The sequence below is a fragment of the Pocillopora damicornis genome, chromosome 5 (genome assembly GCF_964200805.1).
Source record: "Pocillopora damicornis chromosome 5, jaPocDami1.2, whole genome shotgun sequence".
Taxonomy (NCBI): domain Eukaryota; kingdom Metazoa; phylum Cnidaria; class Anthozoa; order Scleractinia; family Pocilloporidae; genus Pocillopora; species Pocillopora damicornis.
Window position 1 is genome coordinate 15,628,736 of NC_142674.1, and position 20,541 is coordinate 15,649,276.

The 20,541-nt window shown below is 39.0% G+C and overlaps 2 protein-coding genes across 2 annotated transcripts; both read right to left on the reverse strand.

Moving 5' to 3' along the window:
• Nucleotides 1–4,328: 4,328 nt before the first annotated feature.
• On the reverse strand, nucleotides 4,329–12,944 carry LOC149045600 (uncharacterized). Its single transcript, XM_089207877.1, has 4 exons — nucleotides 12,813–12,944; nucleotides 6,508–6,640; nucleotides 5,355–5,618; nucleotides 4,329–4,895 (listed from the first exon to the last, which is right to left on the reverse strand). Exons 1-4 carry the CDS (start codon nucleotides 12,841–12,843, stop codon nucleotides 4,613–4,615), a joined length of 711 nt encoding a protein of 236 aa, XP_089064003.1. The 5' UTR covers nucleotides 12,844–12,944; the 3' UTR covers nucleotides 4,329–4,612.
• A 301-nt stretch (nucleotides 12,945–13,245) lies between these two features.
• On the reverse strand, nucleotides 13,246–15,666 carry LOC149045601 (uncharacterized). Its single transcript, XM_089207812.1, has 4 exons — nucleotides 15,387–15,666; nucleotides 14,970–15,006; nucleotides 14,337–14,567; nucleotides 13,246–13,728 (listed from the first exon to the last, which is right to left on the reverse strand). Exons 1-4 carry the CDS (start codon nucleotides 15,607–15,609, stop codon nucleotides 13,488–13,490), a joined length of 732 nt encoding a protein of 243 aa, XP_089063938.1. The 5' UTR covers nucleotides 15,610–15,666; the 3' UTR covers nucleotides 13,246–13,487.
• Between the last annotated feature and the right edge of the window lie 4,875 nt (nucleotides 15,667–20,541).

Genomic DNA, 20,541 nt, shown 5'->3' on the forward strand with positions numbered 1-20,541 from the left:
AAGGCCGTGCCATTACGCTTTAATGTCACGCTTCAAGATTCTCAGAAAAAAATACACTATGCTTTCCAGAGGTACCTTTACTTCAGTTAATTTTACCAACAGTTCTTAGATCCAAGACAGTGACATTCACACGCTTCTTCGAAGCTAATAAATTGCATGCTGGATTAAATAAAGACCCAAGACAGTGCCATTACGCTTTAATATCACGCTTCAGGATTCTACCTTTACTTCAGTTAATTTTACCAACAGTTTCTTATATCCAAGACAGTGCCATTAAAACACTCTTCTTCGAAGCTAATAAATTGTTAGCTGGATTAAATAAAAGTGAGCGAGGTAAAACGTGAGAAATGGTTTTCCAGACATGCGATTGTGTTCACTCGTTTCTTAGAAATCACTGACCGAAAAGAAGGAGGTAAATGTTATTCTAATTCGCGGTCTCTTGAGTGTTTTGAGAAAGATCTGAATGACATATGCTACCAAGAAAGTGAAATTAAAATGCCGGTGGATCAACAAATGCGACTCAGCCAACTTTATGGTCGAAATACGCAACTGAACGACTGAGTTAGGTAAACATGCAACCTCGACGTTCAAGGAGGACGGACATTATTCACATTTTGCTTATTTACAGGGAGACTATCGCCAAAAATTACTTTATATCTTTCTTAGAATTGTTTTTGCAGTTATCAAGAAAAGAGCTACGCGAACATCGCGGAAAGACATGACGCTTTTGGGATTCGTGGAAAAAATACTCTATGCCTTTAAAAGTTACCTTTACTTCGGTTAATTTAACCTATAATGGTAAATCTAAGACAGTGGTATCAAAAAAATATTTGTGAAGATAATAAATTGCGTGCTGAATTAAAATAAACGGCTAAATTAAATGAAAAACGTGCGACGCCATTGTCCAGACATGCGACTTCATGACCTGTTTCCTAGAAATCACTCACCGAAAAGAAAGGGGAAATTATTACTCCGATTTGCGATCTCTCGAGTGCTTTAGGAAAGGTCTGAGGAACTATGTTAATCTAAAAAATAATTTGTGAACGAAATACGCAACTGAGCGAGTTTGGTAAACATGCAACCTCGATGCACCGTGACAACAAACAATGTACATAATCTGCTAAAGAAAACTAGACACTCGATGGAAAAACTAGAAGCAAAGCCATGGAAAACATCGAAATCATCTTAAAGACTAGAGAGAAGTCGTTTCGTTAGTTTTTGGTAGCGCCGTGTTGCTTTTTAGTTTTACTGAAGGACCTTGGTACGTTACAAGTTCGTTTCTGTTTCATTTAGCTTTGTCGTTACTCTTGTTGTTGTTATAAATGAACTTAGATATTTATATTTCAAATTACCTACTTTCAGTTGAATCACATCTACACATCTTTACATCTAAATATTCGTCTATCTGGCAAATAGATGATGTGTATTCATCTTGTGGCGTTAAACGTGTATATTTATCTAAATGCAACATCATTAGATCACGAAATTCAAGTGTTGCAAGTTATTTTCTAAGTGTGATTATTTGGTCTGCGTGACAGGGTTCATTGACGATACCGTCTCGATTTTCCTCCGCACACATTGGCTCGGTTTTTCTCAATCTCTTCGACGCGTAAAAGGGACGCAGTCTGGCCGGATTCCGGCTCTTTTAGGCTCCCGATAAAGAGTTAAATTTCCCACCGCCACTTTTCGGTCTATCGACAGAAATTAAAGAAGTTTGGTTTCTGTTTCGTATGTACTAAATAAATGATTTACCTCAGTGTTGGTGAAAGTAGTGGATATTTACCTCCACTAAGGCGAAAAATTGTTAAATACTCACCTGTCTGTGCAGAGCAAGTAGTTCATTGACCATACTGTCTCGATTTTCCTCCACGTATATTGGCTCGGTTTTTTTCAATCTCTTCGACGCGAAAAAGGGATCCACTAAGTGTTATTGCCACCTTAGAGTAAGGTTTTTACAGAGAAGCCACAGTTGGTTCGTTGTTTAGTGTGATTTTAGCCCTTTCGAAGTGAGCACTGAATACACGATGATCTTTTGTTGAACGAAAATTCCTCCATCACTTGAAATAATATGAAGCCACAACTTTCGTAGAATCGTATTTCCTGGGAAGCTATTGTAAGGAAACTGCTCTTTATGTTTCTTTTAATTGTTTTTGAAGTCATCATGCAAAGAGCTATTGCGCACTTCGCGGAAAGAGATGACGTTTTATAATTCTTAGAAAAAAATACTCTACGCTTTCCAGAGGTACCTTTATTTCACGTAATTTTACCAACAGTTCATAGATCCAAGAGAGTGCCATTAAAACACTCTTTTCCGCGGGTAATAAATTGCATGCTGGATTAAATAAAGATGAGTGAGGTAAAACGTGAGAAATGATGTCCCAAACAGAAATAGAATTTCAAGCCTTCATATGGTCTGATTTCCCCCTTTTAATATTTGCGTAGTCACCAAACAGATAAGAGATAAAACCACCAGAAAAGTAAACAAATGGCCAGTCACGAAAGCAACGCTTTGCTTTTCCCAATAAAAATTCGTCGGTTTCTAATGTAAGCCAAAAACAATATGAGGCACATATGCGAAAATCAGTGTGCGTACACCCCCGAAAGTTGAAAATGTATCGAACAAGAACAGTTTTGGTCTCGGTCCGCATTTTTGTCAGCAAAATGAACACATATCGGTTGAAAAGATGAAACATTTGGACCACATGGAAAGCTGTCAACTCTTTCTCGAATATTGCGTGTCTTAAATGTTCAATAGTGACATATCATTTACATCGCATCTACATTTATTAAGTTGGTAAATTCTCTACAGACATCACACCAACAACTCGCGTGCAAAGTGAAAAGACTATATGAAAGCTTTAAATTATGAACGATTGTAATCAAGAAACGGGCAAGGAATATTCCACAACAGTGCAAATAATCGTGAAAGATGATCGTGGAAAAGCGATTGCGTGACGCTCGGTAGGTTGTAAGATGACATGTTATCACGTATCAGACGAAAAAACAGTATAAATTCTCAGTCTGCATTTTGTACCAAGTCTATCTTGGCCGCTCTTCCGTGTTGAAATGAACCCAATACGGGTTAAGTTGCATTTTCGGCAGTTCGGAAACATGATTTGAGGTTATTATTTTTTATTACACGATACAAATATTTTACTTCTTTCCACGTGAGTTTCTGAGCTTCATCGAAATTAATTTTGACTTTCACTGGGTGGGGAGGGGTAGCATACTAGACTACTTCCGTTTGCGGTCCACGATGCAACTTCCGTCCACGTTCGACAACTTCCGTCAACATCTGCTCCACCACAACACCTCGTTCATCGCTTTCAGCATGAATGAGCCAAAAAAAACCAGCTTAATTTAAGTTGAAACGTGCGACACGATCGTCCAGAAAAGCGATTTTAAGACTTGTTACCTAGAAATCACTGTCTGAAAAGAAGGGGGATATTATTGCTCCGGTGTGCTATTTCTCGAGTGCTTTAAGAAATGATTGTTCAAACATGCGATTTTAAGACTCGTTTCCTAGAAATCACCAACCGAAAAGAAAGGGGAAAATATTATTCAGATTTGGGATCTCTCGAGTGCTTTAAGAAAGGTCTCTGGAAATATTTTAACAACAAAGTGAAATTTCAAAATGCCGGCGGATCAACGAAAGTAACTCACCCCACGAAATACGCAACTGAGCGAGTTTGGTAGACATGCAACCTCCATGCTTCGTGGCGACGAACATTATACATAATCTGCGGAAGAAAACTTGACACTCGATAGAAATATTGGAAAAGAAGCCATCGGAAACATCCGAATCATCGGTAAGACTGGAGAGAAGCCAGCCAACACTTACATACGGATGAAACAAATATCACATCGACAAATTGAACAGCAAACTATTGTCTATTTCTTTGCACGTAGTGATGGCCTCTGGGTGCTTAAATTATACTCCCAACCTGCGAATGCTTTGCACCCAAAACACAACACAACAATAATACACTGAGAATTGATTCTAAATGTGAATTAACTTGCCAAAGGCAATAAAATGTTGAAGAAAATCATCTTGATCCTGTTCGGACATGCTTTGATGCTACTCTAGCTTTCAGATTTAATGAATGTAACCGAGAATGTAAACGCCGCAATAAGAGGTCCTTTTACACGCTCACGAACTATGGGAATCGCTGTGTGGCAAAGGAAATATGTGGCGAAGGGTTTTTGGAAGTCCGAAATACGAGACGGGTAAACGATATTTCCGCTACAGTTTGATCAGAAATTGTTTTTTTTTTTTTTTTTTTTTTTTTTTTTGCGATGTTGATACGAGGGAAGTGTATGGTTTTGGCTCCCTTTTCTAAAGCTAAGTTTATTGTGACATCAACATTATGAAAATTAGCTAAGCAAAAATTATCTGTGATATTTGTCATGCTAGAACCCCGACTATAAAGGACGATGTATTCCTCGACGAACGAAAGAAAACAAACCAATATAAAAACAAACAAACAAAAAACAAAAAAAAAACGGAAACGAGTTACCGAAACACGCCTCTTACAAGTGTCAAATTTCATCTTAAAATTTTTAAGCCTAGAAACCATTCTGCAACTCAAGACAAACAAGGGGCTAAAGCCTTTTAAACTTTAAAAAAGAACAAAAACAAAAAGGAAGCAAACACCAGCGTCTGCAGCACGCTGGATTTGATTCCAGCGGCTGCATTGAAATATTTCAATGCATCACCGCTCTTATCCTGCACGCCATAGCACTGATCATTTCCGGTCGCCCCAGGGTCCCGATTGTTTGCGCAAAAAGGATTGTAGTCACCGTAACCCAATTCCAACACTTCCTTGGCCAGGGCGGGGAAGTTGCAGTCTGAATCGACCAGGTTCTTTAAACACCTCTTTGATGTAGCATATTGCCTGGAAAATAAAAAAATTAACAACGTTCATTTAAAAAAAAAAAAATTAAAAAAAACTTATTATAGAAAAAAAAAATGAAAGTCCTCTAAAGAGTACATTGTTGCATAGTAATTCGAGAGAGAAAAGCGTTCACTAGGCCCCGCATTAGCATTTATAAATACCAGGAGCCATCATAAAGGGCTCCTGGTATTTATCCAGGTCAAAGGGCGTAGTTGGGAGGGAAAAGGGGTGGGGGGGGGGGGTCTTAGAGTGCCCATAACCCTCCACACACCTTTTTTAGCCTACTTTAAATATATTTCTGGGATGGTGCGATCATAGTGTATCTCAAAACCTTAATAAAGCTGCAAGAACGAGTATCGAGCTCCTTTAGTCCACACCCCTCTCTTCCCTTCTCCCCCCACACCCCCCCTCCCCCCGCCCTTTAATTAAAGACTTTGGACGCATATTAGTTAAACTTACGAGCAAAGAGCGGGATCTGATTTGTCCTTGGCAAACATTTGGTGAAAAGATCGAACGCAAGTTTCTGCATTACTGCTAAATGATGCTGAACAAATCGATCCGCTTGGCGGCATAGTTGGAATTTCCATAGAACCATCCAGACACTGCTGTTCTTCCGTTACGGTCTTGTCAATGATATCTCTGATCTGGCTTTCGGTCATTAAATCTCCAGCACAGTTCTTCATCACTTCGGCAATACAATTCTTCAGTTTACTAAGCTCCACGCTGTAAAACGAACAAGATATAAACCACTGTGGTCAGACAGTCAAACCAATATTAAAAACGGAAACCATTTTGCATTTCTTTTATAAAATAACTAATGAAAGAGGAACGAAAACCGTTTTACATACGCTCATGTAAAATGGTTTTATGGCCAATCAGAGCGCGCGTACTATTTGAATTATTTTTTAAAGATAGATATTAAATGAATGAAAGTTCCATCAATTAATTCACTTGTAACCAAATACCTCACGTAACTTTCTAGGTACTTTTTTGGAGGATTGAAATTAATTATAGACAGTTTTTAGGTTGCTTGTCAACCAATTTAATGACACTTTTGCGAATATAAATTATTTCGAAACCGGTAATATTTTTCTGTCAACCAAAGTGATTCGAGCGTGAGAAAAGAGAAGATTAATAAATTCTTAATCGACTTGACGTAGTGACCGACGTCTTTATTTAAAAATACTGCCCGGCCGGAAAAACGAGACTTATTCGTGAAAAATGGCTACAAAGCTAGGGATGTTCTCGGCGACTCACGTAAGCGTTATCGTGCCCGTGGGCAGAGATAGGAAAATACGGACCGAGCTAAAAGCCAATCAGATTGCAGGAATCGTTACCGTGCCCTCTTAGAAAAATATTGGTTTTTATTTGAAAAAAGAAAAGAAAATTAGGTGGAGATAAACTGAAAAACTAACGGCAATCACCAACTAAAAGAAATCAGGATGGCGAAGGAAAGACAGGAGTAAAGACAATTAGAAACTACAGAAACAAATCCGACCTGGCAATGAAGCTCTGTAAATGAAAAACAGCAGCAACAAATATGTGGAAAATCAGCTGTTTGGTATTTGGTATACATATGCCCTTAAGAACGTTCATTCTTAAATGTTCTTACCCACAGTTTGCCTTTGAGTCCTTCTGCAAAGCTTTGTAAAAAGCAGTACTGCATTTACGAGCACTACAGAAGTACTCCATGAAAGTACAAGAGCCCACGTTAGGAAGAGCGGCATCGTTTCCAACAAGAAAAACTGTAAAAAAGCAAATCAGAAAAGTAAAATCAAAAAACAAAATGCAAATTAAAATTTTTCAATTGAAATACATTAATTGTTGACTACTAATTAACCAGAGTGATGTCAAGGAGTATGGAGGAAGGTTAATACAGCTATGCCGAGATCTGAGATTTTCTCAAGACAGCCGAACAGTTAAACTGAATATGTTGTCAATGGCTTTACCAATTTGGCGAAATGTTTCATATGTGAACACTAGAGGTCTTTTTCCGTGTTGACATAGCCTCAACTAAGCACCTGGGGAGAGGGGAGGGGGGACTGGGACAATTAAACCCTAACCCTCAATAGCTTGCAGGTAAATGAATGCAACAGATTACTTCTTGCGGCTGCCTTCTTGCGAACTCGAAATCGTCGCTGCCACGACCACGACGAGCGCCATGTGTATGGTCGCTTACAAGTCTGAACGGATCGTGGTTTAAGACACATTATGATTGCACCATTCCAGAGATTTTTTTCCGGCAGCGGCTTAGAATTAATAGAGCTACCATCAATATTGAAAAGTCAGCCGTCATAGAAGCTGCGCAAGATGCAGTAGGCTCTCCTTATGAACTTTGGGATGACCGCATTTATTTCCTGAGAACCTTGCAGATATAACCACATCAATTCAATCAATCGAAGGACTGTCTTCGCTACCTAACATTGTAGGCGCAATTGACGGCTTCCATGTCAGGATCAAAGCGCCACCAGGCAGTGCAGCTGACTTCTTCAGTCGGTACCAACAGCACGATTTCATGATACAAGCTGTTGTCAATGGAAACAAAATTTTCCCGAATTTCGCTTGTGGATCTCCTGGAAGTATGCGCGATGTTAGGGTACTGCGAGGAAGCGCGATTTTCAGCAGAGTAAAGCAAGGGGAAATTCTCACCGCACCTTCGAATTCGGTAAAAATGGCAGGTAGAGAAATCACCCCTTACCTTGTTGGGGACAATGCGTACCCTCCGAGTCCTTGGCTGATGAAACCTTACCCGAAATGGAACTAGAGATCTAGACGAAATTGTTTTCAACAAGAAATTCTCTTCTGCTAGAGTACAAGAGGAATGTGCATTTAGCATGATGAAAAATCGATGGGGGATTCTACAAAAACGCTTTGATAGCAATATTGAATTCACCATTAAAGCTGCCATAGCCTGTGCGGCACTGCACAGTATTTTCTGCGAAATAACGATGCATGGGACGAACATGATGATGAAGATGATGACGACCATGGCCTACCTGGAAATAAACCGCCAAATGCACTTCGTTTCAGGCTAAACAGTCTTCTGTCTATTATTTTGAATTTTATTTTGATAGGTTATCATTACCAGTACCTTGGAGACGAACTCACGTTCGCATATTACAAAACTGACTGTAATTATCAAGAAAATTTTTCAACGTTGAGAATAAAAAAAAATACGTATAATTGCATTAATGATAAATGTTTCATTATTATTCTTGTTAAATTTTGACTAACGTTTATCAAATTTAATGTTCGATGTCACCTAGAGGTCCACAATGATTTTCAGTTGTATCGTTTTGCAAATATTGGGTCAGTACTATTATTAACACGTTCATGGTGTACGCTTGCTGCTCTTGTACTCGAGTAAAGTTGGCCATAAATGAGCAGATTTTTTTTCGCTGTTTCTCCATTTCTGAGAAAGCAACTTTAAACTTCTGCTTTTCCTCGTCTTCTTTTTCCTCTTTCCGAGCTCTCGTCCTACCCAGTTTCCTTTTGTGTTTTCTTCTCTTTCTTTCTCTTTTCTTCTGCTACTATCTATTCTTTGTTTCTGACCTTCTTTAATCAACAGAAGTACCACCAGACTGCTTGAACGTGACGGAGTGTCACGCCATCTCCAGCCTTTTTCCTTGCTGATCCGTTATAATAGCTGAAACAGCATCTGGAGAGTCACCAGAGCTGCTTGTGGATGTGCAAGGAGACTCTGGAGACTGGCTGGAAGCACTTGCACTAGCTGGATGGCTTCTACAGCTGGAAGGCGAGTGACTCTCGAGTTCTTTGTTCGGCGCTCACAACAGGCTAAAATGAGGGTGCATGTGGTGAAGGAAGGAATACTAGTCACTCCTTTGCATTTGATCGCCGTAGTAAAGAAAGGTAAAATCTCGCCTTTCCTTGCTGTAGCTTCGATCTGCACGCAATGAAAACTTCAGTATAAATGATGAGATTTCGCGCTCTCTTTTGTGACCTTGCCGTCTATATTGGGGGATAATGTTTTCAACCGTTGACAGATTTGGCTTTGTTTTTTCGAGATTTGGAAAATTGGTGAGACCGGCGTCTTTGGTGTTTTAGAAGATTCGCTAACGAGAGGTCGCATTAGAATAGAAGTGTGCTGAGTGCTTTTAGTCCCGAGAGTGAACAATTTTCAGCAAAATCATGACGAGCTTTGCTCAGGAAAAAATTCTTCACCGTAAAAGCGTAAAATGATCCATAGGCTTGTTAAAGAAAAAGAAACTTGACCAATTTGACGATAAGTTAAAGTTGTGTGCCTGGTGATTTCTGTCTTGAGCTATGTGATGACGCGCGATAAATCGCACCGCTTAATAACTTGAGCAGGAAATGATGCCTAAACCGTTATATCAGCAAAGCAAGGTTTCCTTTTACTTCTGTGCCTTCAAAGCAAGAAAAGGACTTATTTCTCTGGTAGTTAGATGGTATATGCTTAAAATTACAAGGTGTATTATCCAACTGTTGGACCCAAACATGAGCAAGAATAACTGATTACAGTGTGAATCTTGACATCACACCTCAAATATTCCTTCCCTGTAAGATGACGGGCTCTTGGGAGGTTAGTGTATTTTCAAACTTATTTTATTGTACTGTTTCGCAGTTTCAAAAGCAGAATCCTAAACATGCTCTCGTTATTTTGTTAATTCTTTCCAGGAGCCATTAGTAATGGGCTCCTGTTCTTACCCATTCTCCTGGGTAATTAATCCTTAATTACCTGTCTCATCTCAGTGAGGGAAGAACCAGTCTTTTTCACCTGGTTACGTCTCTTGGGTAGTCAGTCCTATTTGGGCTGTTGTTGTCTGAAGGCAGAACCTATAATTTTTTTTTTCTCAGAGAGTTGCTTCATTTCAGACTGCGCATTTTTATCTTGTAATAAACGAATGAATCTCGACAAGGTTAAATTTACTTGTCTTGATTTAACATATATTTTCCTTTGCAGATTTAATTTTTCGTTAACCTTGAAAAATCTTGATGAAAAACCCATGTTAGTTTTCACTAGAAAAATTAATTCTCCTGTAGAGATGACCAACCATTTCGAACTGAATCAACATCATATAGTAAGTTCACGTTTCGTTGACTAACTGTCTGGTAATTTTTCGGTCGATATTGGTTTTGTCTTGGTGGTGTCTGCCCTCAATTTTCGTAGATGTTTCATTTAAAAGCAAAAATGAATTTAAGAATAAAATTACAACGATAAAATACGTCTTCTTGTAACGTATTCCATTGTAATTACATTTCCAACTCCACTCTCAACAGTGATAACTTCCCTTGCTTAAAATCAACTTGAGATACGAGATGTAATGTCGGTCATGGATTGTAAAAGAGGTTTGATACTTTTTTTACTTGTCTATGTTTATTTTCTCGCAGTCTAATGCGTTTAATTAGCAGTGTTCGCAGCGGGGCGCCAGGAAACCCTAACAGAAAAAAAAAAAAAAAACTGAGATTTTACTCCTTTATTGATCGCTTTAAAGTACTTTTCTTCCTTAGTATTCAGCCAATTATGTGCTGCAGGCGATGGGTGCAAAAATCTTCGTCATATATTTATTTACAAGCCAATATTATTAGAAAAAAAACAAAACAAAACAAAACAAAACAAAACAAAACAAAACAAAACAAAACAAAACTAAACTCGAGCTCTGCTACGCTCTGCGATCCATGAGTGTTCTCATCGCGGTTAAAGCTTGTTGTTGTTTGTGGTGTTATCTTCCGGAGTGGACTTCACTACATTTTTGTTAGCGTTTGAAAATCGAAAAAAGAAATGGTTTTGGAGCAAAACTTTACCCTTCTCAATTCTCAACCACTTTCGAGTTATGTATATCAATAGAATGGTCAGCAAATTTGCTTTGTACGTTTCGCGAGGGGCTCAGGGAAAATGTTTGACTCAACGCAAGTGAAGCCGACGCTTCAGGTCGGCGTCGATCCTTTATTATTCTTTATAAAAAGAATCCTATCATTGAGTTAATCTGTGAAATTTATTTGGCATACATTGTGCGCTTTGAAGTACACATGAGTTGTTAGTTCCACGCGAGGGTTTAACCTTGAAAATGCATGCAAGCGCGTGTCCTCATCTGGAAAACATTCGTATTATGACAAAAGAGGTCAGATTATAGGTCTTAGGTTACGCTAGCGATGCAATTTGGACGCTGGAAAGTGCCAAAAAGATAATTCATCGGCAACACCTAGATCGTACTGTAGGCACGAACTCAGTTCTTCTCTTACAGTTAACAGTTGCTAGGCGGATCCCAGAATAGCCTATTTTGCATAAAAAAAATTATTTTAGAAATCACGCTATTTCCTAAACAAATACGACTTGACAGCCAAATGTCAAACTGCAAACAAAGGTCACGGTGAAATACAAAATTACAAGTGACATATATATCCAAGATAGGCCGAGGTCGCAGTTGAGCTTTTTTTTTTTTTTTTTTTAGCCAGCACTAGAGGCGCAAGCGTCGCACCAAAAAAGAAAGAAAAAAATTTCCAATATTTGACTCGTAAGTAATTTGATAATATTGTTATTCGCTCTAACGCGACCCGTTCAACTGTTTATTTAATTCTATCTCATGAATTCTGATTGTTTACTGCGTGGATCAAGTCTTCATAGGTCACGCGATGTTAAGGTCACGTTTGATGCAAACCTTCTGTTCTTTGTTTTCATAAAAAGCGAACAACGGTGGATTTGTTGTCAGTTGTTGTCAGAAACGGAAACTGCAACTTAAATGATAAAGATTTCTGAACTTTGTTGCCAAATTAAAGTCTGAAAACCTGGTCTATATTCTCGGGTGAAATAAATTTAGTTTCGGATGACCGAACTCTGGGAGAGATGACTTTCGGACGACTTGACTAGTTCAGTTAACTGAATTAACAATACTGACTCAGTTCTCCTCAGCATAGATTGACTCGTTTCCCTCTTTATCTTTGAGTATTGTCTCGTCTTCATGGCGAACAAGGGATCTTTCTCGGGTTGTTGTCACCTCGGTAAGATACTTTTGCCGTGAATATAATTGGCACGTTGTTTTGGAACGATTAAGTGCCCCTTTTGGAAGTGAGCACTGCATATATGACCCTTCGTAAGACGAGAATTCTTCATTGAAAAATTATAAAGCCTCTAATTTTATCGATTCTTATTTCCTAAGAGGCTGAGAGAGGAAAACTGCGGTTTGAGTTTCTTTGAATTACTGTTGCTGGGCCACAGACTGTAATGAAATACGCCATGAGGTGTATAAGAGGCCATATTTAATTTTCATTCTTCGCGGAAAGAAATGACGCCCGAGGAAACTAGGAAAAAAGATACTCTACGCTTTCCAAAGGTACCAAGATAATGAAATTTTGTAGAAAATTAAGTACATACGTGTTTACAATAAATTGAAGTAAAAAACGAGCGAAACGATTCTCAAATATGCGACTTTAAGATTCGTTCCTTCGACATCAGTTGCCAAAAAACAAAGGAGAAGAATTACTCCGATTTGCGAAATCTCGATCGCTCTAAGGAAGGTCTGAGGAAGTTTATCAACAACAAAGAAAAATGCTGAAATTCTGGTGGATCGACAACAGGAACTTTGCCAATAGAGTGACTGAAATACGCAACGAGTGAGACAGGTAAAAACATTAGTACAACCTCCACGTTTCAGCGCGACGAACATTACACATCTTCTGCTAAAGAAAACTAGAAAATCGATTGAAAAACTAAAAACGAAACCATCAAAACTAACGAAATCATCGAAAAGACGGCAAAGAAGTCAACATTATTACTTAAACGGATGAGAAAAATATCACAGTGACAAATTCGAATGCAAACTATGGTTCCTTCGCTTGCACGCAGTGATCGCCTCTCAGTTTTTCAATTATATGCCCTACCTGCCAATGCAACACGACAACGATACTTTGAAAACTGTTTCCAAGGGCGAACTAACTTACCAAATGCAAATAAAATGCAGAAGAAAATCATCTTGATCCTGTCTGTTGGAGAATTGGTTTCTGCACAGATGCTTTCTATTTTAAGTCCCACCCTGTTTACGCGTCTAGTCGAGTCAAATATTTGAGATTTTGAAATCGAATTATGCGCAAAGGTTTCTGGGATCGCCGGGTGGCAAACATTGCAAGTTGCTGGAAGGAATTGAAATATATAGCGAAGAGTTGTTTTGACGTCCGAGAAAACGATTTTGGCGAGAGGTCAATGATTTTTTCGCCGCAGTTTTTGCGGAGATAAATTTGGCGATGATGAAATAAGAGAGGTACAAGATTTTATCTGAATAATAATACAAACTAGACCAATAAACCTCTCTGCTTGCGTAAGGTTTATTTTGAAATTGTCATTGTATTTAGACCTCAAAATATTGCGAAATTATCCGATAAAATGTGTAATCTTTAATATCTGTCTGTATGCCAGAACCCCGCAGTATAAGTGATGATTTATTCCCTGAGAAACGAAAGAAAACAACAACACAAATTGAACGAAAACACATGAATGTATCATGCCTTTGACAATTGTCAAATGCCACAGTCTAGAAACTCTTCTGTAAATCAAAATGAACTAGATGTTTGAGCCTTTTTACGTTTAAAAAAAGAAAAACAACGAAAAGGAAGTAAACATCAGCGTCTGCAGTATGCCGGCTTAATTCCATTGCCTGCATTGAAATATTTCAGTCCATCGCCGCTTTTATCCTGCACCCCATCGCACTGATCACTTCCGGTCGCCCCAGGGTCCCGATTGTCTGCGTAGAAAGGATTATAGTCACTGAAACCCAAGTCCAGCACTTCCTTGGCCTGAGAGGGGAAGTTGCAGTCAGAATCAATCAGGTTTTTTACACACCTCTTCACTTCAGTCTGTGCCCTGGTAAATACAAAATTCACTAGATTACTGTAAGAAAGAAGTTCCTCTATAGCTAGAGAGTAAAATGGTAGCACGTAGCACACTGTTTGGTGCGCTATTCCCTGAATAGAAAAGAAATCAGTGTCTGGACCTCGTCCAGTCATTGTGTTGTGTCCTTAAGGAAGACACTTTCTTCTCACGTCGCCCCTGTCCACCCAGGAGTGCAAAAAGGTACCGGTGAACTGTCAGAGAAATCAAACAAAACTCGAAAGGAGGGAGAGGGGGTCCATTTTTCCATGTCTAAGACGACAGCAGGTCAACGAAAATTCAACAGCAACATAACATTAAAGGAAGGGGGAAGTGATGGCGAAGATGATAATGCGAGATTGCTTCTTTTTAGACCTAAAAGGGAGGAAAAAAACAGCCACGATCGGAAAATTTAAAGTTCCTCAGGTTGGGTTTCATTGTAACACTTAACTTTAAATTGACGTTTTGAAGAGTTTTTCGACTCTTCGCTAGTTAACCGCATCTATTCCTTGGATGCATGGTTAGCATCAAGCTCCTTCGCTCCCCTCCCCCCCCCCCTACATAAAAAAATTAGAAAGACATATTGATTCAATTAAACTTACGAACATAGAGCGGGATCCGATTTGTCCTCAACAAATTTTTGGTGAAAGGATCGAATGCAAGTGCTGGCATTGCTGCTGAATGAGGCGGAACAAGGCGAATTAGCTGTTGGCATGGTGGAGATTTCCAAAGAACCATCCATACACTGCAGTTCTTCTTTGACAGCGCTGTCAACGATTCCTCTGATCTGGCTTTCGGACAATACATCTCCTGCACAGATCGACCACACAATTCTTCAGTTTGCTAAGCTCTACGCTGTAACATGGAAAATCCATAAACCAAAAAAACTTCAAATGACTGGTTTACCAGTCAAGCTAAATCGGCATGGAGAACTTCCTACAAAGTGAAGAAAAAACAACCACAACAACAAACAAACAAACAGAAAAAAAAATCAACAAAAAGTTAGGCGCGAAAGAAAATCTTACAATAACCAACCAAGTAGAATGGCCGAGGTGGAGAAGAGAAAAGCGACCTGAAAATGACGAACTACAGGGGGTGGGGGTAAGGGGAAGGGGGGAAAGGGGGTGCGCGCGGGTCTGAGGGCGTGCTCCCTCTGAAAAGTTTGAAATCTAGAAACTCTAGCATTTTAGGCATCTTAAGAGTGCTGTTTATGATAGTTTTTTTTTTTTATACACCTCTCTAATTCATTTCTCCCTAATTTGCCTGTCATTCCTGGACGATCGGAATTTTGTGTGACGTTAATAGGTCAAAATAACCTCGGAATTCAGATTCATATATTAAACACATTTTGTATGTAATCGAAAGATTAAAAAGTTAAAGATTTAAAGTTATTTATCAACCGGTCATCTAAAGGGTACGTTTGAATGTCGAAACGGTTTCTTTGCATCGAAAGATTAAGTCATTGTGAACTGACTAAATAATTGTAAAATAACTAAATACTTCCTAACATATCAATGCCTTGCGGGGAGGCTCTCATTTCAAGACCCGCTACCGGATCGAAGCTTACTCGGTCGAAACCCTACACGAGATCAACAGACAGCGATAAGGTCTTCTAGGCGGCCAGCGGTGAACCACCGGTAACTAGCGTTCACTGAAACCTTGCAAAGGTCCTAAAGAACCAACATTCTTCGAGTCTACTTTCACACAATTTGCCTTCGAGTCCTTCTGCAAAGCTTTATAAAAAGCAGTACTGCATTTACGAGCATTGCAGAAGTACCCCATGAAAGTACAGGTGCCCACATCAGGAAGGGCGGCATCGCTTCCAATCAGAAAAACTAAAAGATTGAACCAAAAAATTTCCAGATTGGAAGACATTGATTGTTAAAGCCTGGTTTAATGTGTCGGGAAAATCCAAGAAGATCAGCGATTATACTGTTTCCCAACCTTTGCAAATATTGCCGATTCACCGGCAGATCGACATACGTCAGTACCAGATTCTTCCTCACGCCATTTTTTATTCGTTCCACAAGAGAACGATGATTCAATAATAATTATATGCTCTAATTGAAATTCAATCAACAATAAAATGGTAACAAATAATAATAAAAATAAAAATATAATAATTCAAAGAGCTAGCTCTAAAGCCTCATGCATCCCTAATCCTCTAGGCTCCAACAATGATTAGCTATAAATTACGCGTTTCTGATTGGCTGAAAACGAGCACAGTCTCAAATAACGCAAGGGCAAAGTTGTGACATGAATAAAAAAATTACAAATAGCGCGCGCACAGTTTCAAAACTTTGACTGTCTTGACTTTTTGTGATATTTTTTCCAGTACATTTCATGTACAGGTTAACGCACTCAGTGAGTGAATTAGCGGGATTTACCTGCACGAATTCACTCACAAAGAACGAGAAATTTCAATACCGCGCGAGGCTTTGCCGCGTGCGGTATCGAAAATTTCGAGTTCAGTGTGTAGCCGTCACAGTGACTGTTAATTTCATCTTACATCAGTAATAACTGTGATGGCAAAACAAGCTTAAAACGGTAGAGAACGCCGCATACTACAACGGACACACAAAATGTGGGCAAATTCTAATGGTTTTACGTGTAAAATGTTCATATTTTGCAATATTTATCGTTACAAATCGACCATATTTCTCTCCCCATACTATTCTTTTTGACGTATTCAAATTCTCAAACGATCCTCTCGTAACATAACACCGAGTCACACAACGCGTAACGCTTTCATGAATTAATCGTTTGCTTTTTGCCCCCTGGTACAAAGAAAAAAAAAATAAGTGCAATAAAAAAAGATCCCACTGCACTAAAACTTTTTTTTTCAGTACAAAACGAAATTATTCGATACAAAATAATTGTATTCATGAAGCTAAACTATATGTTTACAATAAAATAACAAACTTCGCGATTGATACAAAATCAAAGTTTTGTCAATGCATAAACAAAGTTTAGCCAATACAAGAAAAAAATTGCCTCAGGCCCCCAATAGCGCGGGCGTATTTAGCTTAAGAGGTTAAGGTTACCTCCCACCTTCAGAGGCCGAAAAATATATTTTTCTCTTTTATTTGACTAAACTGAATTCAAATATTTTACCTAACGTTTCTAAAAGAAAAAATAATTACCTCTCCAAATATTTTCCTCACCTTGCCCATAAAAATGTTCAAAATTTTCATATTTTTGCCCGTTTCTGTTTATTTATTTAGCTAAACCTTTATAGTCACAGGCCCCTCGTGTAGCCGCTAACTATGGCTTATAACTACAGGCGTATAGTGTTAACGTGTAAAATTCCCCAAAGAAGTCTACGAAAGATAGACGAAACGTGTCGGAGAATAAAGAAGTTTTACAACTACTGTACGCAGAGTGCTGCCCACTAGTTTAATTTTTAAAGTATTGCAGAAGAGTTACTAAAGTCAGCAGACGTAGCAGCCGACCTCGTCGAGCTGTCGCCTTGGCTTTTGTGCTGTCCGGTGTTATTCATCGTCGATCTTTCTGTCCCATGCACCGGGGAGCACACTGGAACTCTCAAATGCACTCGCTCACGTCACAAAACCTGTCCTTTCATTCCTGACTAAGAGAAAATGTCGGGTCCCAAGAGATTCATCAGATTACTGATCACTTCACGTGCACTGACGCCAATGTAATCTATTGCATAACTTTAACTTATTTAAAAAAAAAAAAACTGTACATTGGAAAACAGAAGACGATTAAGTGGCCGATTCCGAGAACACCTTCGCGACGTAGGAAGAAATGACAAAGGCGCATCCAAACTAGTAGCTAAACACTTTAATCTCGCTAATCATTCCAAGCAGCATTTGGCAGTTTGCGGAAGCCGTAAAACTCTAGAACAAAAATTTATCTGTCAAATCGTCACTCTTAATCCCCATGGTATCCACGAATGCTTTTCATTCAACTAATTTATTATTTTTCTCGTGACCGTGTTCCCATCAATAATTTTCCTCCATTTTCCGCACATAAACAAACACACAACCCACAATTCCTCCATTCGCTTCAAAGGAGGGCAAACGCTCGAAGCTTCAGCTTTGAAACTTTTATTAACGTACGTAATCAACTCAATTGATATTGTAATACCATATGACCTTTTTACAACTCATTAACCCATAATGAGGTTAAGGGATCATTAGAGTTACGACCTTGAAGCTTCAGGACGACATTTCATGAACTACTAACGAAAGAAAAATACTTAAGAAACGAAAGATACGTATGGAGCGAAACAAAGCCACAGAAAATATCGGCATTACCGCAGAGACTGAAAGAAAACCGCCGGTGAACTTACGTATATGAAAATGAGCCGAAAATCACGCTGACGGATTTGACTGCAAACTCATTTGCTTGCAAGCGGTGTAAACCAGTGTTTGAATTCTGAGAATACGACAGACTTAGAACAGAAAACAGTTAGACGGTGAAAGTTGATTCCAGGTGTAAATTAACTCACCAAAAGCAAATAAAATGTTGAAGAAAATCATCTTAATGCTGTTCGCTGTTGAATGTTGATCTCCGCTCAGACTGTTATGTAAGATAATGAAAGTACCACCCTACCTTCTCGTCAATCAGTTGTCAAGACGGAATAATGTTTACTCCCCTCCACATACCTCCATCGGATACACGATCATCTGGATCATCTCAATTGCTACGTTCTTTAATGGGGCCATCATTTGACACTGACCAAAAGACCGTCCGTACGTAAACTTACCAAATCGGTTGCGTGTGCGTGTGCGTGTGCGTGTGCGTGTGCGTGTGCGTGTGCGTGTGCGTGTGCGTGTGCGTGTGCGTTGCTTTTGTGGCTTAAGTGGTGTGTAGGGCTGTTTTAATTGCTGAATAAGAGAAAAAAAAAATAATAAATAGAAAAGATAAAAAAAAGAAACAAGAAAAGAAGACTCTCCGAGGTTTCTGCCATCGGTGGATCAAGTATTTCGAAATATTCAAGAAATGAATTAATATTCAGTGCAAAAAATGCTTTTGAACAGAACTCAAGAATGACAACTGATTCAAGTGTCTTCATCATCCCTAACCGTGTGCAACTCCATTTGGTTGATTCTTGCCTCTTAATTTAAATGTGTGTTCTCCCGTAAACTTTCGGTGACCCCCAAAAGAATCACAAGACATCCTGAAGTAATGATAATGATAATAATGATGGAGTACGGATGACTCTGGTCAGACTGCAGTTGACCAATTTTGACGAAAATCTTGGCAGATGCCCTCAACTTTGGGATCAAGGCCAGACCACAACACCGGGAACTGCGTTCCCCGCTCTTTGCTTGAATTGCGTGAGTTCTTTAACGTCCCCTGCTAATCACTGCAGAAGATGGGGCATCCAGTTTATCATGCTCTTCCGAGAAAACTAGAATGTCTAACCTATTACATATATCATAGCAAAGGCACTAGATTCTCCTCACTTATCCTAAGACCCTGAGCGTGTTGGTCCAGTCTGGGACTTGACCCCGTGACCTTCCGCACGGCAGTTCGGCGCTCTACATTATGAGCTCGCTAGACACAATTCGTAGACGTGTAACAAGCACGAACTCTCTTTGAGGTGAATTGAGACCCCTGTTACTTTTCCTTACAGTTTTAACTGTTTTCTATGTGATTTTCATTTCATAAACACTTTCTTTACCACTGGAAACACAAGGTTGCCAACGTTTTAACAAAATGATACAAACTTATAACTTTTCGTCGTGGAAAAGCACTTGTAAACGAAAAGAATCGTAAATTTCAAATTGAGTTTCATTCCTTTTTTTTTCCTTAGGGTGTATACGCCAAATTCCATATGCTTCGCGGCTAACTTTGCAGGAAAGTCATGCAGAGGACAGAATTTAAAACGACTAAAATTCTATGAACTGCATTCGCTATATTGAATAATTGTGTTTTAATAGTTTCTTGGCCCGCCATGGCTGACCATAAAGTTCGGGGACAGAGAAGTATGGTCGAGTAGGATTTTGGAAAACTTTTGGCATCAAAAATACAATAGCTTTAAACAGTTGCATGTTTCGACATGTGACAGAAGAATTCAATAATTTTAAATACAAAAACTTTTAAGAATGACTTAGTTTAATAATCTAGGATCGATCATGTGAGGAAGGTGATCAGTCAACCAATGATGGTGGCCGTGGAATAAAGAGAAAGAGGACTAAATCAAGTCAAGATGCGCACAATCTAGTAGTCAGTATCATCGGTTTAGATAAGTTTTAAAATATCGTTTTCCGCTTAACTGATATGATGTCGCCATTCAAAGCAAATGAAAAATGTTCCCATTTTAAGGCACTCGAGTTACTTTTAGAGGGCAAATCTACCATAATTATAGCCTCTACAGTGAATTAAAAATTTTAAAACGTTTAAATTCAAATTTAAGATCATTTGGTTATTTTACTCTGGTGAGAAATTTTTGCGGAGGAGATTAAAATTAATAAAGGCGCCGATTCTTTCATCCTGGTGGTACCGCCAAAAAAAGCCAAATATACTTCAGGAAAGGTAGTTTGTGGAGCCTCAGTCGATAGAGGAAGCGTAACACTTTTTATCGTTCAGTTAATAATTGAGATAATAGCCTCAATTTTTAGTTCCACACCCTGTCTGACTTGGTTTAAGGAGGTAGTTCGGAAGCCACACAACAGCAGAGATGCCGCTAAGTAGTACAGGGGAAAGGAAGTGTAAGTATTTTATGAACAATTCAATCGTTTTCCAGTGGGCGACTATCCCTGTCACTTTTGGGTTAGTAGTCCTCATAACATGAGGGTGACACAATTAATTGTGGAAGAACTCTGTCGTCATGGT